Genomic DNA, 21,751 nt, shown 5'->3' with positions numbered 1-21,751 from the left:
GATAGATTTTAGGTAACTGACTGAAGTTTAATAACAAGGGGAAGTGGAGTTCTTTATTACCGTTAATTCCAGGCACTTCGTGCATCCAATTTGTCAATGTTCATATATCAACAAGACCCAACAACGAGAGAGAGATGGCCATTTGCTGTTTTCTTCGCTTACAGGATTTCCATCTGATTATCTCTAATCCTATCCACTCACAACATGATTACTGTTAATTGGGACGCACTAATGCCGAACCTGTCGCTCTTTTTTTCAATCTTATAACCAAAACATCGCAGTAAGACCATGTGCGATTTGCGATTATCTTAAAATGAATTATACCATTAGTTCCTCGATCTATATCCGAACACTTGCCTTTCTTGTTACAATCGTTATATATTCATTAAAACAACAATGCGGTTAAATATAAAAGAATGATCTATGCGTAAATGGTGATGATATTTGCGGCTTTCTGTTTTCAGTTCTATACGGATGATTATCGGGAGAGAACCAACACCGATACCATGCTCAGAGATGATTATCCAATATTCCTATCGATTTTTCCTCTCTGCATCGGCCAAATACACGCAAAGTATGCCGGAACACCGTGGATACTTGAGAAATTGGCCGAGTTTAAGTAATTTGTGGGCTATATTAATGTTAATAGGCTAAGCAGTTCAACATGCATAACAGGGCTAACAAAAATTATCACAACTTCCTCTCTTCCTTGTATACGCCATCGCAAGAACAAACAATTAGCATAAATCTCTATCAGTCGATGGAGAATCTTCAGGCCTAGGGAGCGAAACCAATCCCAAGAAGTACTACACGAGCCTTTACGGATTGAATTCAGAGCTGAACATAGGGCTATACCTTGGGAACTCCTAGAAAACCTCTCTCTTTTCTAAGAACATTAGAAATCTGGTAACACTTTCCCAGTTGTACGGGGACGGAGGACTCGTAACACCAGATGGTTAAAGTCTAATTTACAACTTACTGGTGAGTGAAAAACAAATAACACATTTTCAATATATTTCAGAATAAAAGGAATTGAATAAACCTCCTTGATAAATTCTATTTTGTTTATGTGCAAGAAATGCCGAAAATTTTATCGTGTTCAACAACCTCATTTTCAGTTAATATTTTGGCTTGTTAATCCAAACCGACGATCAGTTGTACGAACTTGAGCGAAAACATCCGACGAAAAGAAATATATTTAGATAATCTATGTAAACACACTTCTATTCTAAAAACCAACTGTGCGTATCGAGAGTAAACATAATACAAAGAGGTTTCATTAGCTTTGTTTTCATGATTATAAAAGCTTATAATATAATTCTTACCAAGGAACGTTCTTCAAAAAGTCACGTTCTTCAAAAAGTCACGTTCATTTCAGTGTCATATCAGTGTCATTGTTAGGATTGTTTGATTGTTTGTGTAATTAGAGGTTTTTTTTAAAAAAAAAGTCAATATCCATCAAGTCACATATTAGTTCGGCATAATCAATCGGCTTATTTCCTTTTTTAAAACACTTGGTTGTCGTTTCAAGGGTATTATTTCTTGTCTTTAAAGAAATCACATGAAAGAATATACTCACATTTTTATTTCAAGATGGAGAAACTAATGAAATTGAAAAAAAAACGATAAATGGTTTTATGCTAAAAAGCAGATTTACTATGCACATAGTGTCAGGAAAGTTAGAACAAGGGGATTTCCTTGTGTACGCGTATCTACTGTTCCCTTAAAACACTCGGTACCGTTTGTAAGTCTCAGTAGTACTTTCTTTGCACTTGCAAAGAACTTGGCCATATTCAACTGACATTCAAGGTATAGTCCCTACTTTTAAGCTTGTGTAAGTTGAAAGAAGGAATTCCGATCTGTGATGTTTTGCCACGTTCATCTAATGAGTGGATATAGCAGGGCGAGCTGGGAAAATGTCTCAAGTGTCACCTTTCTCACTGACGTCCAGTGCCGTGCTATTAATTATTATTAATTGATTGAAAGATCTTAATTATATTTTTTTCATCAAATTTTTCGCATCATTTACATTTTACGAGCTCCCTGCTTAAGAGACGCAAAGCTTAAAAATGGTGTGAAAATGAAGTGTTCCACATCTCTAATGCTGGCCTGTTCATCCTCTTTTATACTGCTTGCGACATCAGCGATGAAAAAAAAAGCGTTGAAGGTTCGCACCAAGGTGGAACATTATTTTTCTATAAGATCCAACTCGAAATATTTTTAGCTGCACATTATTATTAATTCATTAACAATATTGATTGATTGCTTCCGTGTATGAACCTAACTGTTGTTTTGTAGTAATTGATAAAAGAGGCTCTTTCTGGGAACAAAATGGAATCGCAGATCGTGCTCAACTCCTTTTTAATTTCTATTTATTTAGGTACCTATTTATTCGATCGACTCTTTCTAGCTTATATACATGGTTTAATCTCATAAGGCATTTAGGGACCCGATAGCAGGATAGAATGATAGTGTAATAACTCAACTAAAAAGCATTTTCTAGAAAACGATTATTTTGGGCTGATATCTCACGAAAAGATTTACTTTATCAAATATTTCTTGTATTTTTTGTCAAATGGAGTCGTTTTGTCTGGGTTTTTTTTCAATATTTGTTGCATTGATTGGATTTTAATCAAATGGTTGGTTGTCCCACTATACTCAAAGAGTGCTTGAACATTTTACATGTAATGAACACTTTACACCATGACGAGAAAGTGACGCTAGAATTATAGAATTGCTTCTGAGTGAATTTCGTTTTTCTTTTCAGGCGAATGATATACTTTTATAACAAGGATGACGGGACAAATTGCTTTGCGCAGCCCAAAGTTTTGTTTGGTATTTATCCAAAAAATCTCCCTTTTTTCCGCGTGATGCGAGTGAAAGTTGCACAAATGTATTACAAAACGATTCACGTTTACAATACAAGAACATAAGTTTTTTTTATCTCAGTCCGCGATATTCCTGTGATGGGAAAACTGATCGTCTAGCTGTTGGTTCTCGCGTTCTGACGCCTGCATGCTGTTTTCTTGTCACTGACATGATTGATTGGTCTTTCATTCTTACACTTTCTTCCCGGCTTCTGATAATGTTTATGATTATGGATGATACGCTGTTTTTAATGATACGGGATGGACCGATTTCAGCCTTTGTCCCTCATAGTACTGAGCAATGATACCAATCGATGATACCAAAAGATGTCATCACAAAATCACCCATATCTTCGGATCAGTTTCCTGTGAGCCCCAGCATAGGTCATTAACAAATAGCCAAAGAAACTAGCAAACGCTACAACAATCGGAGCGTTAATATGAATACAAGATTGATTCTTGCAAGTATTCATTCCCTCGGTGGTTGGAATGATTGTTGTTTCTGGCGGTATGTGTGTAGAATGTAGTTGTAGGCGCGTTTTTCTTACATTTCTAGCGAGTATTCTTAGGAACACAGGGCCCGGGGGAAGGTAAGTAAAAGTGTCTAAGACAAGGAATGGTCGATCTCCCTTTATATAATGATTAGGAATCAGCAAGTTATTATAGTATGAAGACAGCATGATAATCGTCTTCATGATTAAACCATGTACCGTTGCCTCGGTCAAGTTTAACAAGCAAGACACGAGTATATCTTGTTTTACTGACCCTTTTTTATCTGCTACGCAATTCTACAATAACAGTCGGACAAGGTTTTAAAGTGTAACAATAAAAAAAATCCAATTCCAGCAAAAAAGATCAATTTAGATTGTCTTGCCCTTTCTAAACAAAGTATAGAATACTTTGAACTCACAAGGTTGAGAATTTACCGTGATATTTTAGCAAATCGAGAGCTGTCGACATTTAGCAGCATATTGTAGAAAAATTCCACTAAAAAAGTGCCACTAAAATTACGGTTTTATAGTGTACACAGACAACAGAAAACATTCAACATCGTAAACAAAGCTCAGCTAGATTGCCTTGCCCTTTCTCAACAAATATAGAATACTTTGAGTTGACTAGGTCGACAATTTGCTGGGTTATTTGAATAATTAAGAACTTTCGGGCATTTAGTCCTTCGAGGACCTTTCCCGACTAGCGGGCATATAGCCTCCCTGCTAGCAGAGGCCTCTTTTCTGTTAGCAGGGAAGCATATAGCCACTGCGTACGAAAAAAAAAACCGCTTGCTAAAAATAAGGAAAAACACAAAAAAAGGCAACCAAGCAAGGTTACAAAACTCACTATGAAAAAAAGAAAGGGTTAATGGAAGCAAGCTTATACTAAACATCATGGCTGTAGCCAAATAAATCCGCCAAACAGATTCAAGCATTTTTATGACAAGTAGGATGCATAATAGGTGTTGCATATAAAATTGGAAAATTACCCCTAAGGCCATGTGACGGTTCAGTAGAAACTGTAGATTTATCAGTGAAAGACTTCACTATCAGTGAAACAATCAGTGGCTTCACTCACTGAGTTATCAGTTTAAAAAAGATGTGTTATTGACGCGTACGAAGAAAAACAATTTATCATAAACGGCAGAGTTATCAGTTTAAAAAAGCTATGTTGCTGACGCAAAAGGAAAGCCATGTTTGATTTATTCTCCATAAAAAATGACAGGGACCGATCGTCTTATGAGATTCTACTTACTGCTATTTCTTACGAGTTCTTCATAGATTCTGCTAAGGGCGTTTCATGCTAACAACCGGACTTGAATATGCTAGTTGACTGAACTTTTACAAGTTCACAAAGATGCGTTCGGTGTCGGTGCCTTAGGACCGCAATGAAATCCAAAACTGAAAATGTGACTCGATTACACAAAGTGTACTATCCATACATTTTTTGTTGTTGACCACACCCGAAGTGCAGGGTTAAGTTTGGTATTGCAGAATCCATCTCTTACGGGAGTCAGTCCTTTTAGGGGTTATTACAAACGTTACAGTTATTAGTTAAAAAATCTTTAACTAACTGACAGTTATAAGAAAACTATCTTACTGACCGGCGTAGGAAACATGATAAGTTTATTATAAATGGCGAAGTCATCGGTTTAAAAAGCTATCTTCCTGGCGCTTAGAAGACATAAACTCCGTCAAAAACAGACAGGTAATAAAAATAAGCTGGTGATTACACGCCTATGGGAACCATCAGAAGACTTTTTTTAGTTCTAGATCTCTAGATTGTCTCGCTGTCGTTCTGATTTATTGACCGTTCTAATAACTTTTCCTTTGCAGGTGTTGAGTGTAGTCCTCTTTGTAGACGTCGGCCTCGACTTAACTAGAATCATAATTTTACAAAATCTGAATTGGAAATTTTTCGGGGTTATATACTTATAGGATGCGACGTTCAATTGTCTTGTTGGCGTGTTAGAATATATATCAATATAGAGTAACAATCCATATAGTCCGATACTCTATGTTCGAGCAGTGTCCAGGAGCGGGGCATGAATGAGAAATGCACACTCCCCATCAGGATCCTTAGTGGATTTATCATAAAAGGACGTGTTTTTCAGATTCACTTATAACTCTGGAGGACCATATTCGGGACGCTTGCAGTTTCTTTATACGCAAGAATGTAGGTATATTTAACAATTATACCATTTCCATTAAGGTGGATAGTGGCGAAATATCTACCGAGAGCCAATTGTAAAGCCACTATCCGCCGAATTTCGGGGCACAGGAAAATATATATTTTTTAGAGAAGGTGTATATTGCATTTTATCCCGAGTTTCTCAACCAATCAAACCGCTTGTTAGAACCCCGCTAACTCGAACGGTGAGAGAATTGAGAGTCGTGCGTTGTCGAAATACTTAGGATTAGAAACGTTCTTTCTTATTTTGTTTATTAAATAATTCCAAATCAAAAACACAAACGGCATCCGAGTTGAGTCAACAACGCTCACTGCACTTAAAATAAATCGGTTGATCTTATTGCAAATTCTGGGCATGGCGCGCAGTGAATTGCGCGTAATCTTCTTATAAGAGGGGAAGCAAGTCGGCAAGACTAAAAGAGGGATGGGGAAATTAGTTGCGTATGTCGTTTGTGCATACAGTTTAAGGGTTACAGTGGGCCACGCTAAAGAGTTCCCTACTAACAGTGGGTTCTCTTTTCGGGACACATTTCTCTGTTTTTCGGCTAACCCAGCGTTCAAGCAGGGGAACTTGATGATTGAAACTTTATCATTCTTTCAGTATATATCAAGTGAATAAAAAGATCTAGCCATAAAGATTAACGTGAGACTCTCCAGGCTAGCTTTCCTCTCTCCGCCAAGGGACCGACCATTTGATATCTGCGGGGAGGTAACATATTTTTTCCTTTTTTTATTTATTTTTATTCATGTTTCTCGTTATTTTTTTATTGGAGTTTTCAGGTATTGCTTGTTTGTGTGTTTGTTTTTCTAGATATTTGGGTCGATTTTTAGGAAGATGGGAGGGTATTTGTCACGGACCCGTCATATATAAAATTGCCGGCGTCTAGTGGCGGGTTACTGAGTAAATCGTGGCCCACGGTAAAGTATTGGCGTAGCCACATTTAAAGGGTAGGGGTAGATGGTGTGTCTCTCCTCTCTCCCCTCATTCTTTTCGAGTACTCCGTGCTCATTATCACAGAGTAAATCATGTTTTATTACAACAGGAAGACTGTCGCCGCACTTGTCAATTCTTAAACCATTTCATAAAACGTGCGGTAGTTTTGTAATTAAATGGAATGTTACCTTCGCTGTGAACCTGAATTAAATAGACTATCAGTCGCAGCTTGGATTACTCCATCGGGTAGTTCGTCTAAAAAACTCGTGAAAAGCGAATGCATAAAAATGATACTTAGCTACTTATGTTAAGGGATTGTAAGTCGTTGCTTGTCTATCCAAATTCTTGGTTCAAAATGCGACTTGTTCCCCCTTTACCACAAATCCCATTTGGTTGGCAGTATTTTACATTGTGATTGGCTCCCGAGTTAGACACATAAAGGACTTAGCAAGATAAGCTGCGCTTGAAACACTTAAGACAATTGCAAACAAAGACCTCTTCCACGGTTTTATACGTCCATAGAATAAGGTCTTGCCGAGGTAATGTAGGCGTGATTGCCTAGATTCTGTTCAGTAAAAATGCCTTTTAGTCTTAGAGATATCGTGATATCTGCCATTTATATTTCCAATAAGTAGAAACTCTTTAACTGGTAATTTAAACCCGATTGGAATTCGCTTCCGTAGAAACAACAAGGCAGAGTCTGCAGATTGTATGATAAACAAGAAAATGACCTTCTACTTTTCAGGTGACCATTGAACAGGGCGGACAGGAACTTCACACAAAATATTCACTATGTCACCGCGAGAAGGAAAGAGAAACGCCGAATATGACAGGTACGTAATCTCATGCATCGCTTACTTGACAAATAAACGACATCCATGCGAAGGCGAAGTGCAAACAAGTGTTTTCGGGTAGTTATGGCTCTATCAATCATTAAAAGGACTATTATCGACCGCTTTAAAGAAGACTCGCAACATTTATTGATATTGACTTATTTAAACATATTTTTTGAGAACATGATATTTTTAACAATATTCTTAAAACATAATCCAAATCCTCCAGTATATTAATATTTATCATACTGCTATCCAAACTTATACAGTAATTAAGTTTTCATCATCCGTTGCGTTGATACCATGGAGACACAGGAGGACCGTTAAAAAACCTATTATCCATGTTTAAATAATAAAAGAAATATCTATAAATGACTTACCATTGGAATAATTTCATGACTTACGATTGGAATGACTTACCATTGGAATAATTTGCATTTGCGTCCACAATTCACTGATGTCCCTACTGCGCACGCACAAGCAAAAAAAAAAACCTGTTCGCAAAAGCTTATGTGCGGTGAATTTATCAGTGAAATGCCAAGTTTTCTGTGAAATGCTAAACGAGCATCTTAAGTTGCGCAAGTTTTCTTTGAAATGCCTGGTGCCTTCCTGCGGTGCCTCGAGATTTGCGCAGCGGTTGTCTGAAGAAAATTGAAAACAAGAGGATGTATAGGATAGACGTGCTGCTGGGCTTGTCGCTACTTGCCCAATGAAGGAAAACGCAGATGTGAGTGAAAAAGCACAATAATACCATCCATAACACAAGCCCTAGGAAACTCGAATTGCGAATCAAACAGACGCAAAGTACGGTTACTAAAGATTCTACCCGAACCGAGTAAGTAAAACTATACGCTGTTAGCTCCTACGTATTAGGTTTGAGACTAAAGAGAAAATATTTGTCATAGAAGCCATACGCCAACGTATTCTGTAACTGAAAGAGTACCCCCACTCACCCACCCTACCCCTTAATGCTGTAAAGTATTTTCTCCAGTGCAATGGTTCCTCGACTCACCCCTCCAAGCCGGCACATGGACGAGAAATTGGTCATATTTCGTCCCTGTTCAATGGTTGTGACCCTAAATATAAAAGATATAAATCAATAATATAATAACCTGTGACGGATTTTCTCCCCAAATTTCAGTAAACTGTAAACATTGATAGATGGGACGCTAGTGTGTCAAATAAGGTTGCGAATGAGAATGCATAAGTCGCACAAGCAGAAGTTCACGGGTGACTTATATGTGTCCATGTCCGGGTAAATTTTTACAGGCACATAAACTGATACCGCGATTTTTCAATCCTTGTTTGTTTTACGCTTATTTCATTTATTTATTTGATACCCACGAAACAATGCAGGTCAGGTTTCGACGCATTCACTGAGTACAGCCTTATTTGTACCCTTGCTTCCAGTGGCTCCCTTCGCGCTTTCCCTGAGGCTGTTTACGCATCGACAGTTCTCCTGGCTTTCTCTCTTTGGTGTCACTTGCTATCCTAATTTTTGGTTTGTCCAAATTCAACGAAATGTGTTGACGTCCATAAAATTGTAGCATTATCTAAAAAAAACACTTAGGAATGTGTTGACGTGTTCCTAATATATCGGACTTCTATTCCTCTTTTCTAAACGCAAAAATACTTAATCCCCCAACTAATCCATCCATTGAAAAAAGAAACGCAATCGAAGACAGCCACACAAAGAGAGACAACACGCCCTCTTTTTATGAACGCAAATCGTATTTTTCTTGAGTGGTCTTACATTGTCATTAATAAGAAATCATCTGATTATATTAGTTTGGAGTCTTAATGCGATAATTTTGCACGTCATTAGGTGATAACTTTCAGGGCATTCATCAAATCAAAATTTCAAGAATAACAAATTTCAATAAGACTTGCTGCGTATTTTGACCCCATTGAAATATTAGCCATCCCAAGATTGATTAAAATTAGCAGGAACCAAGAAGCAATATATTTTGTGATTAAAGGTAGAAGAGGGTGCGGTTCATTGCAATAACCACGACCCCAAAACACTTAAGCATCAAATATATTGGTTATTTTAAAGCCACAATCATAAATAATGCTGTTCATGATTTCAGGAAGGGTTGATTTAAGTTGCTTTCTGTAAAAACTTATATTCAATGGAACTACTTTTTTCTTTAACTGTTTTATTTTTTTCATCGATTTTTGTTGTTACGGAAACCTTGTAGCAGTGGTTCTAGTGGCTGTACCGTTAAAAAACTAATACTTACCCACCCTTGATTGCTCGGCGGACTTTAGGTTTTGATATGCGTAATCAATAATAGTGACAACCAATGATAGCGTCTGGTTTAATGATACACAATTTTATCAGACTTCACTAACACCTACGAAGAGGAGTTTTTATCATATCCCTTACAATATTTATGTTTTTAAGTAAAATCAAGTGTAAAAAACATTTTATGATAAATATTGTTTACTTAGTGATGTTTTTTATAGGTTTAAGCGATAAGATCTTTTTGCTAAAAAAAATAGAATTGAAATAGACGCGCTTTTTTCTTCTTCTAGCGTTCGCAGCGTTATTTTGTCGCTCACTTATCCCTCGTCGTTTGTAGTGAATATTCCATTAAAAAATACTACACTTGACAACATGATTTTTCCTCTCGATCCTGTTCTATTTATCTCGTATCAATACAAATATAGACTTAGTAATCGGCGACTCATTCAAAAAGAAATAATACAGTCGAGCTGAGAAACTGCGTTAACAATACACTCAATTTACTCGTTCAGTCCATTACAATGATTAATTAACGTGTCCACTGGGGTATTGTTAGGAAGCTTTGGAGCTTTGTTCAGCTCATCGTTAATCAATGACCATACACCCATTACAGACAGCTGGGAGAGATTTGAAGTACCACCACAAGTATAAATTCTATCGTCTATTACCGAAAAACCGGAACGAGAAAAAGCATTGCTCAAGAAACCCCAAAAAGATTGAAGGTAATGAAAGATTTTTCAATCATTATCCGATGTACTTTCTGGTACTAACAAATATAAATGTAACTTTAACTGTAACATAAAGGAAACGTGCTTCCTAAATTGTATTTATCATAAATATTATATCCATCAATCATGCATCGTACATTTCGCTAGTAAAGGAAGAAATCGAAAAAAAAACTTTATTTCTATTCAGTCGGATGTAGTTTTAACCGAGAATCCAAGAGGCAAACAGCGAATAATCTTTGTAGATGAATGCAGATTGCTTCACAACCGACTGTGCAGCCTAATCTAAAGGAACTTCAGACAGGTCAGCGCTTTATCTAAACACAGGTTCAGCCTTATCAGTTTTTACTTATTGAACTGCTGAGTATTTTTATATGGCTCAGGAAATAAAAATTGAAAACGATTAAATAGCGGCGGTGATAAAATGATCTGTTACGGTGTTTCAATGAACAAATGCCAAGATCAATTGAAGAGTCCTCTCATCATTTACATTTTCGATACTAGTTTCATTTTCTTTGGTGAGCAGAAGGTTTATCATACGAGCTTGCAATACAGAATTGGGCTAGAGTAGAGAGTTAGCCATTTGTGAGCTACGGAAGGAAAAAACAACAACAGCAAAAGATATTTACATTTCTTGATTTCTTTACCCTATGGGCTTGCAAACAAATTCCTCCATCGACAACTTTAAAGTCAAAAGGTGAAATAAAATATAGACAAATCAATGAAACAAATTAATCTCATACATCTATCTTTAATCCATTGTCGAGAGAAAAAAAAATACCCTCCAGAACTTGTGTGTGATAGAATTCATTCTATCCACAATAAACAATTATCTCATCCAAAAACCTTTGGTACCATTAGGAATTGTTATTCTTGAAAGAAATTGAGGCCCGGGGGCGTGTTGTTACTTTATAATTCTCTGATTTCCCTAGCTACCATATTCTTGTGAGAAAGTTTAATCATATCTCGATGGGAGAGAGCGCGCGCAATGTTGAGAAGCATGGCGGGTCGACGATGGTCCGATCAGGCGAGCACAGCAAGGCAGCGCTACCCTATTCGAAACCTTTTGAGATAGTGTTATCAGTAATTACTGCGTACATTATTGAAATCATGTTCGAACTCCTATTATGCCTCCTAAGAGATAACGGGAAACGCGTGCGATTTCCCGAGGGGCCAAACCTCGCTCTTTTAAATGCTTTCAAAACGTTCTAGTCTTGTTTCATCGCATTTTGGCACAGTGACAAAGGTGGGTGGTCGGACGTGATTGGGTCGCAACGCTAACAGTACCTAAACTACTTGCGCTCGAATCGTAATTTTCACCCTTGTTTTACTTGTGTAAGTCGAAGATTATTTTTTCGCATTTTGGCGTTTTAATTGGATTTCTGTCGGCAAAGCTGCTCAGTGGTGAGAGGGATTGATTTCGAGTGTCCTTTCCATACTTCATCTCTTTCCATTTGAAGTAAATGCGTCCTCTCGTACGTTATTACTTGATGGATATTGATGTGCAGCCATTATATTACAACCTATTAATACTCAAAAGATACATCAACATAGATCTTTGTTATTATTTAAGCTAGCATTGCCCGGAAAGAATAACATTCGAGCCGATGTTTCGTCGCGCACTGTGGGAGCCCCTCTCGATACTGACTTTGTCTCATTTCTTTCAGCGCTAAACACGTTATGTAGTGACGAGCTAAGTAAAGCCTATAATCAAGCCAAGGAAACATGCGAAATAATACTACAGGTGTCAGAGAGGATCTCGCTAGTGACAATGGGTTTTTCTACGCCCGTCTTATCTGCTATGTGCTCATATTCATCATTGGTGTAATCGGGAATATCTTGGTTTGCTTGGTCGTGTGCCGACAACGGAAGATGAAAAACGTCACTAACTACTTCATAGTGAACTTAGCCGCGGCCGATTTGGCTGTCCTTCTGATTTGTATACCGTTCGACTTCGGGGAAATCATCACGAACTATTGGCCGTATGGCTCCATTATGTGCAAGTTGGTCTACCCCCTGCAGACTATGGCCACCACAGCGTCAGTCGGTACCCTTGTCGCCATCAGCCTTAACAGGTATGACCACTTTGCTCCACTGTGAATTCCAGCCGGTTTTTTTTTTTTGCGTTATGCCAACCGAAAGAATAAGATAGCATTTCGCTATACTTTCATTGTTAGGTTTTCGTTTCTTGTAAGTGAAGTAAGATGGGTACTTGAGCGGCCACGTTCAACCGTGTTTCACTTGGCGTTATTTGAATTACAAGCGATCCCGCAAACAATAAATACTATAAGCAGGTGTAGGAACCTTTAACGGGCTTAGGGCACCGACTCTCTCGATAAACCAGGAAGATCTATCTAAAAATGCATTAAGGGTAATAACAAAGAAACTCATTTTCATAAAAGCTTCGTTTATTGGGTCTACATACTCTAGAATAATAATATTGTACTAGTCAGTACAATAATCATTGCTTGGGCTTAGCTAGGAAATTTGCAAACGGAAGACTCTCCCAGATCTCTCTATTTGCTGCTAATTAACATTAGTGTGTACTGGAAGCGCAGTGGTTTTTACAGATACGGAATTAAGCGTTTGCCTAATGGTCTTGGTTTCCTAATAAACCCAGATGAATTTTCCGATGGAAGTCATAAATGAAGTACCCCAAATCTGATTAATTTAGCAAAATACTCATAACTAAAGAGTGGAATTGAATGCATCCTTTTCATTACTACATGTGAAAAACCCACAATTGGTATAACAAAGGGAGCACAGGTCTCAACACCAATACAAATTGACGCGAAGGGGTTTACAATTTCCGGAAAACGAAAGAAACAAATCTTGTTGCTCTTGATACCAAAGTGGCGATAAAACATACGTTGACTGTATAAACAGTAGCCTTGACAGGATCGTCGGTCGCGATCCGCTGCTGTTTTACGAGGGGAGACCATATAAGGTTGAGATGCCAATGCTGTTTCCTAGGATCCATGTGAGGTTGACATACCGCTGCTGTTTAGTAACGGGGGAAAACCATATGAGGTTGAGGTTGCGCAGGAAGGAATTCCATGGATCATTTACCCCGACACACCATCAAAAAGAGTCAGTAGGCTCTTATATGATGCAAAAAAAAAATAATAAGAGCGCCATAAAATAAAAGAGTTCTGTCAGCGAGTTGTTTTTATGTTGACAAATTATATGCAGCTTCGAGATTAGCTAGAGCACGTCACATTTATTTGTACATTAATAGAGTAGAAGTCGAAACGATGGGAATTGTATCAAGCTCTCTTTTAGTATCATTTGTTGAACTAAAAGAATTGCTTCCTACTCTAAGGATTTTATCCTTGAAATGGCAGACATTGTCAAGTGTGACTAGCGGCTCTCTAAATTGTCGTAGAGGTGTTTAACAAATCCATCGCTTGTCGTTGCTCTTTAAATTCTTCCAAATAAAGTCGTGCCGGGAGATGTTTTCGAGCGTATCCGAAATATAATGCCGTGCGTGAAAGAAGGTTAAAGAAAAGATATTGGATCGTAGGAATAGATTGAGGAAATGGAGTGAGGAAATCTCACGGCTTTTGATCTATAGCTCTTAATAGTCGATCTCTAACAAATTGATCATGGGTGATAAGAACTTAAGAAGACTTGCCATCATTATATATTTAAGTGATGAGTGGTATAAGAAAGCTCAACAAGAAAACAAATAGCCGAGAAGAGCCGAAGTCTTTACTAGAGCGATAGGAAAAGACCGCGTTAGAGTGAACTATTGAGGCTCCCAATGAGGCTCTAAAGGATGAATATTTCCCATAAATCTAAGTACTCCCTAAATAAGGGATCGGTGATATAGCAAAATGCTCTCGCCAACCCCCCCCCCCCCCCCCCCCACTCTCAATTTTGGTTAAAAGAAGCATACGAGCAGCATACTCCCCCTACCTCGGGAGTAAAAATACACAGTATATCTTCTTATAGAATGGCGAAATCACATCGACTTTTTGAATTTTGTCTAAGGCACTGTGACTTCTTATTTAGTATATATCATGACTAGATTAATAAAACATTTCTCCCTCATACAGATTTATGTCGATAGCAAACCCCTTACGCCCCCCCCCCCCCCCCTTAAAAGCATCGCTTTAACATTTCGTTTTGTTGCGGATTAAAAATAACTCCTGACCACCACGTATACCTCATCATACATTACCCCCCTTACAGACTCACCAAACTGACTACCATTGATACCCCTTACTCATAATACATGCCCCCTTTTAACAGGCTTACAACCCCCTAAAAAACTGATCACCCCATGGATACCTCTTACTCATAATATATTACCCTCCTACAGGTTTATGACGATAGTGTACCTCTTACGCCCCCAGCTGACCACCACGGATTTACCCTCCCACAGGTTTATGGCGATAGTGTACCCCTTACGCCCCCAGCTGACCACCACGGATACCTCTTATAATAAATTACCCTCCTACAGGTTTATGGCGATAGTGTACCCCTTACGCCCCCAGCTGACCACCACGGATGCCAAGAAGGTAATCACGGTTGTGTGGGTGCTGTCGCTAGCGCTCGTGTCACCGTACATCGCGGTGCTAAGAATGCGAGGTCAGCACTGTCAAGAGACGTTCGAGGAGCGGGGAATGCAAGCAGGGGCGTACACCATGGCAATATTCCTGCTGCAGTACGTGTTGCCGTTGACCCTTATTGGCTTATCTTACGTAAGGTAAGAGACAGACCCTGGAACCCACATTTTGGCACACTACATGCGACGCTCGCTCCGCGGCCACCAACAAAAAGCTTTAAAAAGTTAGCCAATCAACATACGAGAAGCACATTGTTGAATGGCACGAGGATTCCTAGTACGTTTCGCGTATTTTCATGGTTTTAATTGGTTTACTTTGCAAAACTGTATATGTGGCCACGCTAGCACACGTCGCATAGTGAGAAGGGCATTGAAATATATTATTTAATTTGGAAAATATGAGTATAATCATCAATCTTACGACTTAGCAATGGAACTGGGGCATGTAGGATGAACATAAAACATTGGTGTGCAATTATATATTGGTTATGCTATATATTGGTTATGCCATAGGACCTTCATTTAACACTACCGGGGCCCCAAGAGACATAAACACGGCTCGCAGATCCGTATAGACTGTCAGACTGAACTTTTTGGAAGATATGATATCAGCTTAAGCTGGCAAATTTTTTAGAGAAAATCTTGATATTTCCGTACGTTCTCGAATTCCTAAAACTGGAACCTCTCACTAGCTAGAAATTCCCTCTAATTTGCCTTGATATTCGGATAATACGAGGTGTTTTCTTCTTCCTTTGGACGTTTGTTTTTATGGGATTCAACTGTAGTACTGAAAGGAGCTTTCTTATAGAATTCTTATAGAAGTAAATCATTATCCGCAAGGCTTGGATAAGGTCGCTGTTGCGCATGCGCAAGCAAACCATGCCGTGCTTTACACCCTACTTGCGCGGTTGCTTTACATCTACAAACGTCGCCATTCGTCTGACATCATAAATAAAATTAGAAATCCTCTCTCCAACACTTTCTAACAGAATCGCCACGCTAAAACCACACATGTCAATCTGAATGGAGCCACTGCAGATGTTTACTAACGGGGCCTCCTTGACTACTCACCCTTTAGTCTATTTCTGCGGAGTAAGATAAGCGATCACTCCAGGGCTACTTCAAGCGATTGAAGTATTTGTCTGCAAGCGGCAGTTAAATGAAAATATAATCTTAAATTCAGTCAAAACAAGCGTTATGTAAATTATAGATTTCCTATTTCGGTACTTCTTTTAACCTCTCACACAGAGCGGTTAATTGCGCCTCAAGGATCTGTGAATACATGTCAGACGATTTAAATCAACGCCAGAATGCATGTATTAAAGCAATAGTTGAATAGAAATGCCCTTCCAATGTGAAGGGGAACTGTCTGCCATACTAATAACAATGACTTGCCAATTTCCTTTATTAATCCAAACTAATAGAATGAAAAAAGAGAACATCAATTCATATTTGATTGTGTAATAAAAACGACAAGCGTTGCCTTCTTTCGAGAACCTACTTAAAAGGCGGAAAAAGTACCCGCTAAAACGCGTGTTTATTCTTTGTTCAATTACCCCCTAACACAAACAAAAAAGTATTTCCGAGTACACCCTCCGGAGGTAGAATTTCGCTGTGTGACATTGGCGGCATAGGGGTAGACCTCCTTCAAGCATAGCGTGCTTGCCATCATGTCATTCATTATCCATGATTCACAATCCATTCAATTTAATACTCAGAATTGGCCGGGATCTCCGACGGGACAAGGGCTCATATTCATTATCCATGATTCACAATACATTCAATTGAATACTCAGAATTGGCCGGGATCTCCGACGGGACAAGGGCTCATATTCATTATCCATGATTCACAATACATTCAATTGAATACTCAGAATTGGCCGGGATCTCCGACGGGACAAGGGCTCATATTCATTATCCATGATTCACAATACATTCAATTGAATACTCAGAATTGGCCGGGATCTCCGACGGGACAAGGGCTCATATTCATTATCCATGATTCACAATCCATTCAATTGAATACTCAGAATTGGCCGGGATCTCCGACGGGACAAGGGCTCATATTCATTATCCATGATTCACAATCCATTCAATTGAATACTCAGAATTGGCCGGGATCTCCGACGGGACAAGGGCTCATATTCATTATCCATGATTCACAATCCATTCAATTGAATACTCAGAATTGGCCGGGATCTCCGACGGGACAAGGGCTCATATTCATTATCCATGATTCACAATCCATTCAATTGAATACTCAGAATTGGCCGGGATCTCCGACGGGACAAGGGCTCATATTCATTATCCATGATTCACAATCCATTCAATTGAATACTCAGAATTGGCCGGGATCTCCGACGGGACAAGGGCTCATATTCATTATCCATGATTCACAATCCATTCAATTGAATACTCAGAATTGGCCGGGATCTCCGACGGGACAAGGGCTCATATTCATTATCCATGATTCACAATCCATTCAATTGAATACTCAGAATTGGCCGGGATCTCCGACGGGACAAGGGCTCATATTCATTATCCATGATTCACAATACATTCAATTGAATACTCAGAATTGGCCGGGATCTCCGACGGGACAAGGGCTCATATTCATTATCCATGATTCACAATCCATTCAATTGAATACTCAGAATTGGCCGGGATCTCCGACGGGACAAGGGCTCATATTCATTATCCATGATTCACAATCCATTCAATTGAATACTCAGAATTGGCCGGGATCTCCGACGGGACAAGGGCTCATATTCATTATCCATGATTCACAATCCATTCAATTGAATACTCAGAATTGGCCGGGATCTCCGACGGGACAAGGGCTCATATTCATTATCCATGATTCACAATCCATTCAATTGAATACTCAGAATTGGCCGGGATCTCCGACGGGACAAGGGCTCATATTCATTATCCATGATTCACAATCCATTCAATTGAATACTCAGAATTGGCCGGGATCTCCGACGGGACAAGGGCTCATATTCATTATCCATGATTCACAATCCATTCAATTGAATACTCAGAATTGGCCGGGATCTCCGACGGGACAAGGGCTCATATTCATTATCCATGATTCACAATCCATTCAATTGAATACCCAGAATTGGCCGGGATCTCCGACGGGACAAGGGCTCATATTCATTATCCATGATTCACAATCCATTCAATTGAATACCCAGAATTGGCCGGGATCTCCGACGGGACAAGGGCTCATATTCATTATCCATGATTCACAATACATTCAATTGAATACTCAGAATTGGCCGGGATCTCCTACGGGACAAGGGCTCATATTCATTATCCATGATTCACAATCCATTCAATTGAATACCCAGAATTGGCCGGGATCTCCGACGGGACAAGGGCTCATATTCCAACGACGCGCTGCAAAGAGAACAAGAGAAAGAAGCGCACAAAGTAGTCAAGGTCCTAACGGGCGTGGTCATTACATTCGCACTACTCATGCTTCCTAATCACGTGGTTTTTATATGGATAGACTTTGGAAGAGGAGGTGGGTGTCAGATTGTCACCAGTCCAAGACTTCTAAACACAATATTTGTGCAGAGTATTGGTGCGTAAAGGTCTATCAGCCTCTACGCGATCCTTATGCAATATGTACAGGTGCGTAAAGGTCTATAAGTCTCTACGCGATCCTCATGCAGTATGTACAGGTGGGTAAAGATCTATCAGCCTCTACGTAATCCTTATGCATTATGTACAGGTGCGTGAAGGTCAATCAGTCTCTACGTAATCCTTATGATGTCCGTTAAGGTCTATCAGCCTCTACGCAATCCTTACGCAGTACGTAAAGGTGCGCAAAGGTCTATCAGTCTCTACGCGATCCTTATGCAGTACGTAAAGGTCTATCAGTCTGTACGCGACCCTTATGCAGTACGTACAGGTGCGTAAAGGTCTATCAGTCTCTACACAATCCTTATGCTGTACGTACAGATACGTAAAGGTCTATCAGTCTCTACCCGATCCGTATGCAGTACGCGTACAGGTGCGTAAATGTCTATCAGCCTCTACGTAGATTCTTTTGCTGTACGTAAAGGTCTATCAGCCTCTACGCGATCCTTATGCAGTACGTAAAGGTGCGTAAAAGTCTATCAGCCTCTACGCGGTCCTTATGCAGAACGTAAAGGTCTACCAGCCTCTACGCAATCCTTATGCAGTACTTAAATGTCTACCAGCCTTTTACGTAATCTTTATGCAGTACGTAAAGGTGCGTAACAATAAATCAGCTTTACGCATATTTAAAACAACGGCATCGAAACGAGCACGCTTGTGACTTTCTAGCAGAACTATCGCCCCCAGCACGCGGATCTCAGTATCTACTAGGATATTTTCACAAAGGAGCACATCTTTAAAATCACATATTTTTTCGTAATCACACCATTAGCAACAGACGGTCAGTGCACGCCGTCATTGAGAGTTGACGCATTTTTTCTGTGATTCCTCAGGTGATCACGAATACGTGAATCAAATCGTGTCTCTCGGACAGATCCTTGTCTACTTCAACAGCGCGACAAATCCGCTCATCTACAACGCCGTCAACGAGCAATTTCGTGAGGGATTCCGTCTGTACTTCAAGTCTTGGATTGATTTATTACTCAAACAGCACCGTGACTCTATGGCGGTAAGTGGAGATGGGCGACCGCGTCGGGGACTGGGCAAATGCGCCATGTGCGCTAGCGACGCGGACACCGACGAGGATGTAGCGCTGAATGGTACATGCATCTCAAACTACCGACGCGATAACAATAACGGGAGCTGTGCTTCATATTCACCAAAAACTAATGCGTCTGAAGTGAATATGACACAGGCCGACGAGGTGACAAGGTCGCTGACAAAAGTCTAGAAAGCGAGCAAGGCGTCTGTTCCAGACGAACTGAGAATGCCATCTGCAGCACAGCCCGCCACTAAAGAAGTGTTACAGATTGGGCAGCTGATAACTTGAGACTCCAGAGACAGTAAATCCGCTTTTAAAAACGCGATTTAGATCAAAGCAGGCAAGTGGCAGTCAAATGCGGTAAAAACCGTCGGGATCCCATCGTTCAACACGTGGTCGGACAAGTGTTTGTAGAAGAGCACCCTTAAAACCCGACTCTAGATGGGGCTAGAGTCAACTGAAGCCGTACATGAAAATGATCCGCTGTTAAAATATTTGTAGGCGAGAAATTATGAAGTAGAGTAGACAGCAAAACAATGTTAAGATATTACGCGCATCCTCCTTCCCTCCACTACTCGTGCGTGTGGTTGGGTCATTTGTTATTGAAGGATCGTCAGATACGCCAGCTTGTTCTGTGTTTAATCTACAGTTTGCAACAGAGTGACAGAATGGGGTCGTAGGCAGGTCGCATACAGCTAAATAAAGATGTGTAAATCAGCCTCTACGTTTAGTGCCATTTTGTCTTCCTACACACATTTGCTTTGCTCCCAACGTATCATGACGGGGGTGAGATACATATTACAAACTTTCGGGATATATTGGCAAATAAATCCCCTTATCTGAAAAACACCAATGTACAAATATATATAGAATAAAGACGCACCTCCGAATGATGATCAGTCACATATTCACGTTGTAAAATAATTATTAGTTATAGCATGACACGAGGTGAATTTAGTGATTAAATGTCCCCGCAACCAAGGGTTGAATAGTTAAAGTCCCGGAGTTGCGGGGACATTCATTCACTAAACCCCCCGAAATGCCGTGCTATAACTTTGTAATGCCATGATCACCGAGGAAATAAACTCACAACTACGAGTAATATTAGATTGGATGAGCAAACACGGTTCACCGGATCAAGGCATTGCATACGCATTGTTCTTTTTATCCCCCGAGAGACCACCACATTTTCACGAACAATTCTCAAATCAAACATAGTTGATTTACATGGTTGCTCCACATATCTACAGTTTTAGTTCTTTGATGTCATTAGCATGCATGCATACAGCAATCAAAATCACCCTACATGGATCTAGTCTAACGTTGTTTAATATCACGAGATCAATTATTCTGGTCTTTTGGCTCAGGGTCTATTTCTGCGCTGATCAGGAACCTTCCTATTTGTTTCCTTGGTGGAAACTAAAAAACAAGCATCTTGGTTCTTAAAATACGTCCTCTCGCGCGGAAATGTAAAGATTAAGCGTTCAACTATCAGGTTCCAAACGCTCTAAGTGAAATATCGAGTTGAAGTATGTTTTGTTTAAACCTGAAATACAGCAATTTTTGGCCGCCATTATTCAGTTGGAATCGAACGATCGAACGCCGTGATGTCACTTGTCCCCAAAATCAAGCTATGGGATGGAATGCCTCGCTCTGAGTCGCAAAAAAATCACAGCACGCACAGAGAGTGGGGTGAGGGTTTAGCCAGAGAAGTCAGCGCAATACGATTTACTCAATGAAAGTACCCCCAAATTAGATAAGCTAGAGGTCTGTCGTGCTGAAACGTTGAATAAGCAAGCTAAAAAGTGGAAGGAGAAAGCCCTGAAACAGAAAGACTAAAGCCAAGTAACAACCGTCTTAACTTTGTGAATTACCCAAAACAAACTGCATGATGGAGAGTTAAGAATACGATCTTACGAGCTCAGAAGAACAATTGGAACCCAAAAAATGAATCTCATGTGTGACACCATATGAAGAGAAGTGCCGGTAAGAAAATAATAAAAACTTTACGGGAAAAAGTTTGTTGTTTCTTTCTTGTTTGTACAACGCCTTTTTACAAGCGCGCGCCATTTTGATTTTGAAAGGCACCCCTTTGAAATGAAAGTCCGAAAGTGAAAGTACAGTTCCGCAATACTTTACTATAATTGAGAAATTGGTCGTTTCCGATTTCTTGCACTTGTCCTAAAACTACACTAGCCT

At 39.6% G+C, this 21,751-nt stretch overlaps 1 protein-coding gene and 1 long non-coding RNA gene across 15 annotated transcripts; one reads left to right on the top strand and one right to left on the bottom strand.

Annotated features, from left to right (window-relative positions):
- Positions 1–493: 493 nt before the first annotated feature.
- LOC5505227 (neuropeptide FF receptor 1) lies at positions 494–20,448 on the top strand. 14 transcript variants are annotated; one of them, XM_048724049.1, is made up of 10 exons: positions 494–981; positions 5,473–5,534; positions 6,151–6,258; positions 7,229–7,316; positions 10,178–10,286; positions 10,480–10,593; positions 11,957–12,364; positions 14,755–15,000; positions 18,216–18,391; positions 19,344–20,448. In XM_048724049.1, the coding sequence occupies exons 7-10, from the start codon at positions 12,015–12,017 to the stop codon at positions 19,739–19,741; spliced, it is 1,170 nt and encodes a 389-aa protein (XP_048580006.1). In that variant the 5' UTR covers positions 494–981; positions 5,473–5,534; positions 6,151–6,258; positions 7,229–7,316; positions 10,178–10,286; positions 10,480–10,593; positions 11,957–12,014; the 3' UTR covers positions 19,742–20,448. The 14 variants fall into 14 exon arrangements, with proteins under 14 accessions (XP_048580006.1, XP_048580007.1, XP_048580005.1 ...); XM_048724050.1 differs by lacking the exon at positions 5,473–5,534; XM_048724048.1 differs by having other exon boundaries at positions 5,473–6,258.
- On the bottom strand, positions 7,440–8,965 carry LOC116613042. Its single transcript, XR_007307064.1, has 3 exons — positions 8,661–8,965; positions 7,737–8,392; positions 7,440–7,648 (listed from the first exon to the last, which is right to left on the bottom strand). It is a non-coding gene; the product is annotated as an uncharacterized LOC116613042 (long non-coding RNA).
- Positions 20,449–21,751: the final 1,303 nt, after the last annotated feature.

The sequence above is a fragment of the Nematostella vectensis genome, chromosome 2 (assembly GCF_932526225.1).
Source record: "Nematostella vectensis chromosome 2, jaNemVect1.1, whole genome shotgun sequence".
NCBI classification, from domain to species: Eukaryota; Metazoa; Cnidaria; class Anthozoa; order Actiniaria; family Edwardsiidae; genus Nematostella; species Nematostella vectensis.
The sequence above is the reverse complement of the archived record's forward strand: the minus strand, read 5'-3'. Positions and strand labels throughout refer to the sequence as shown.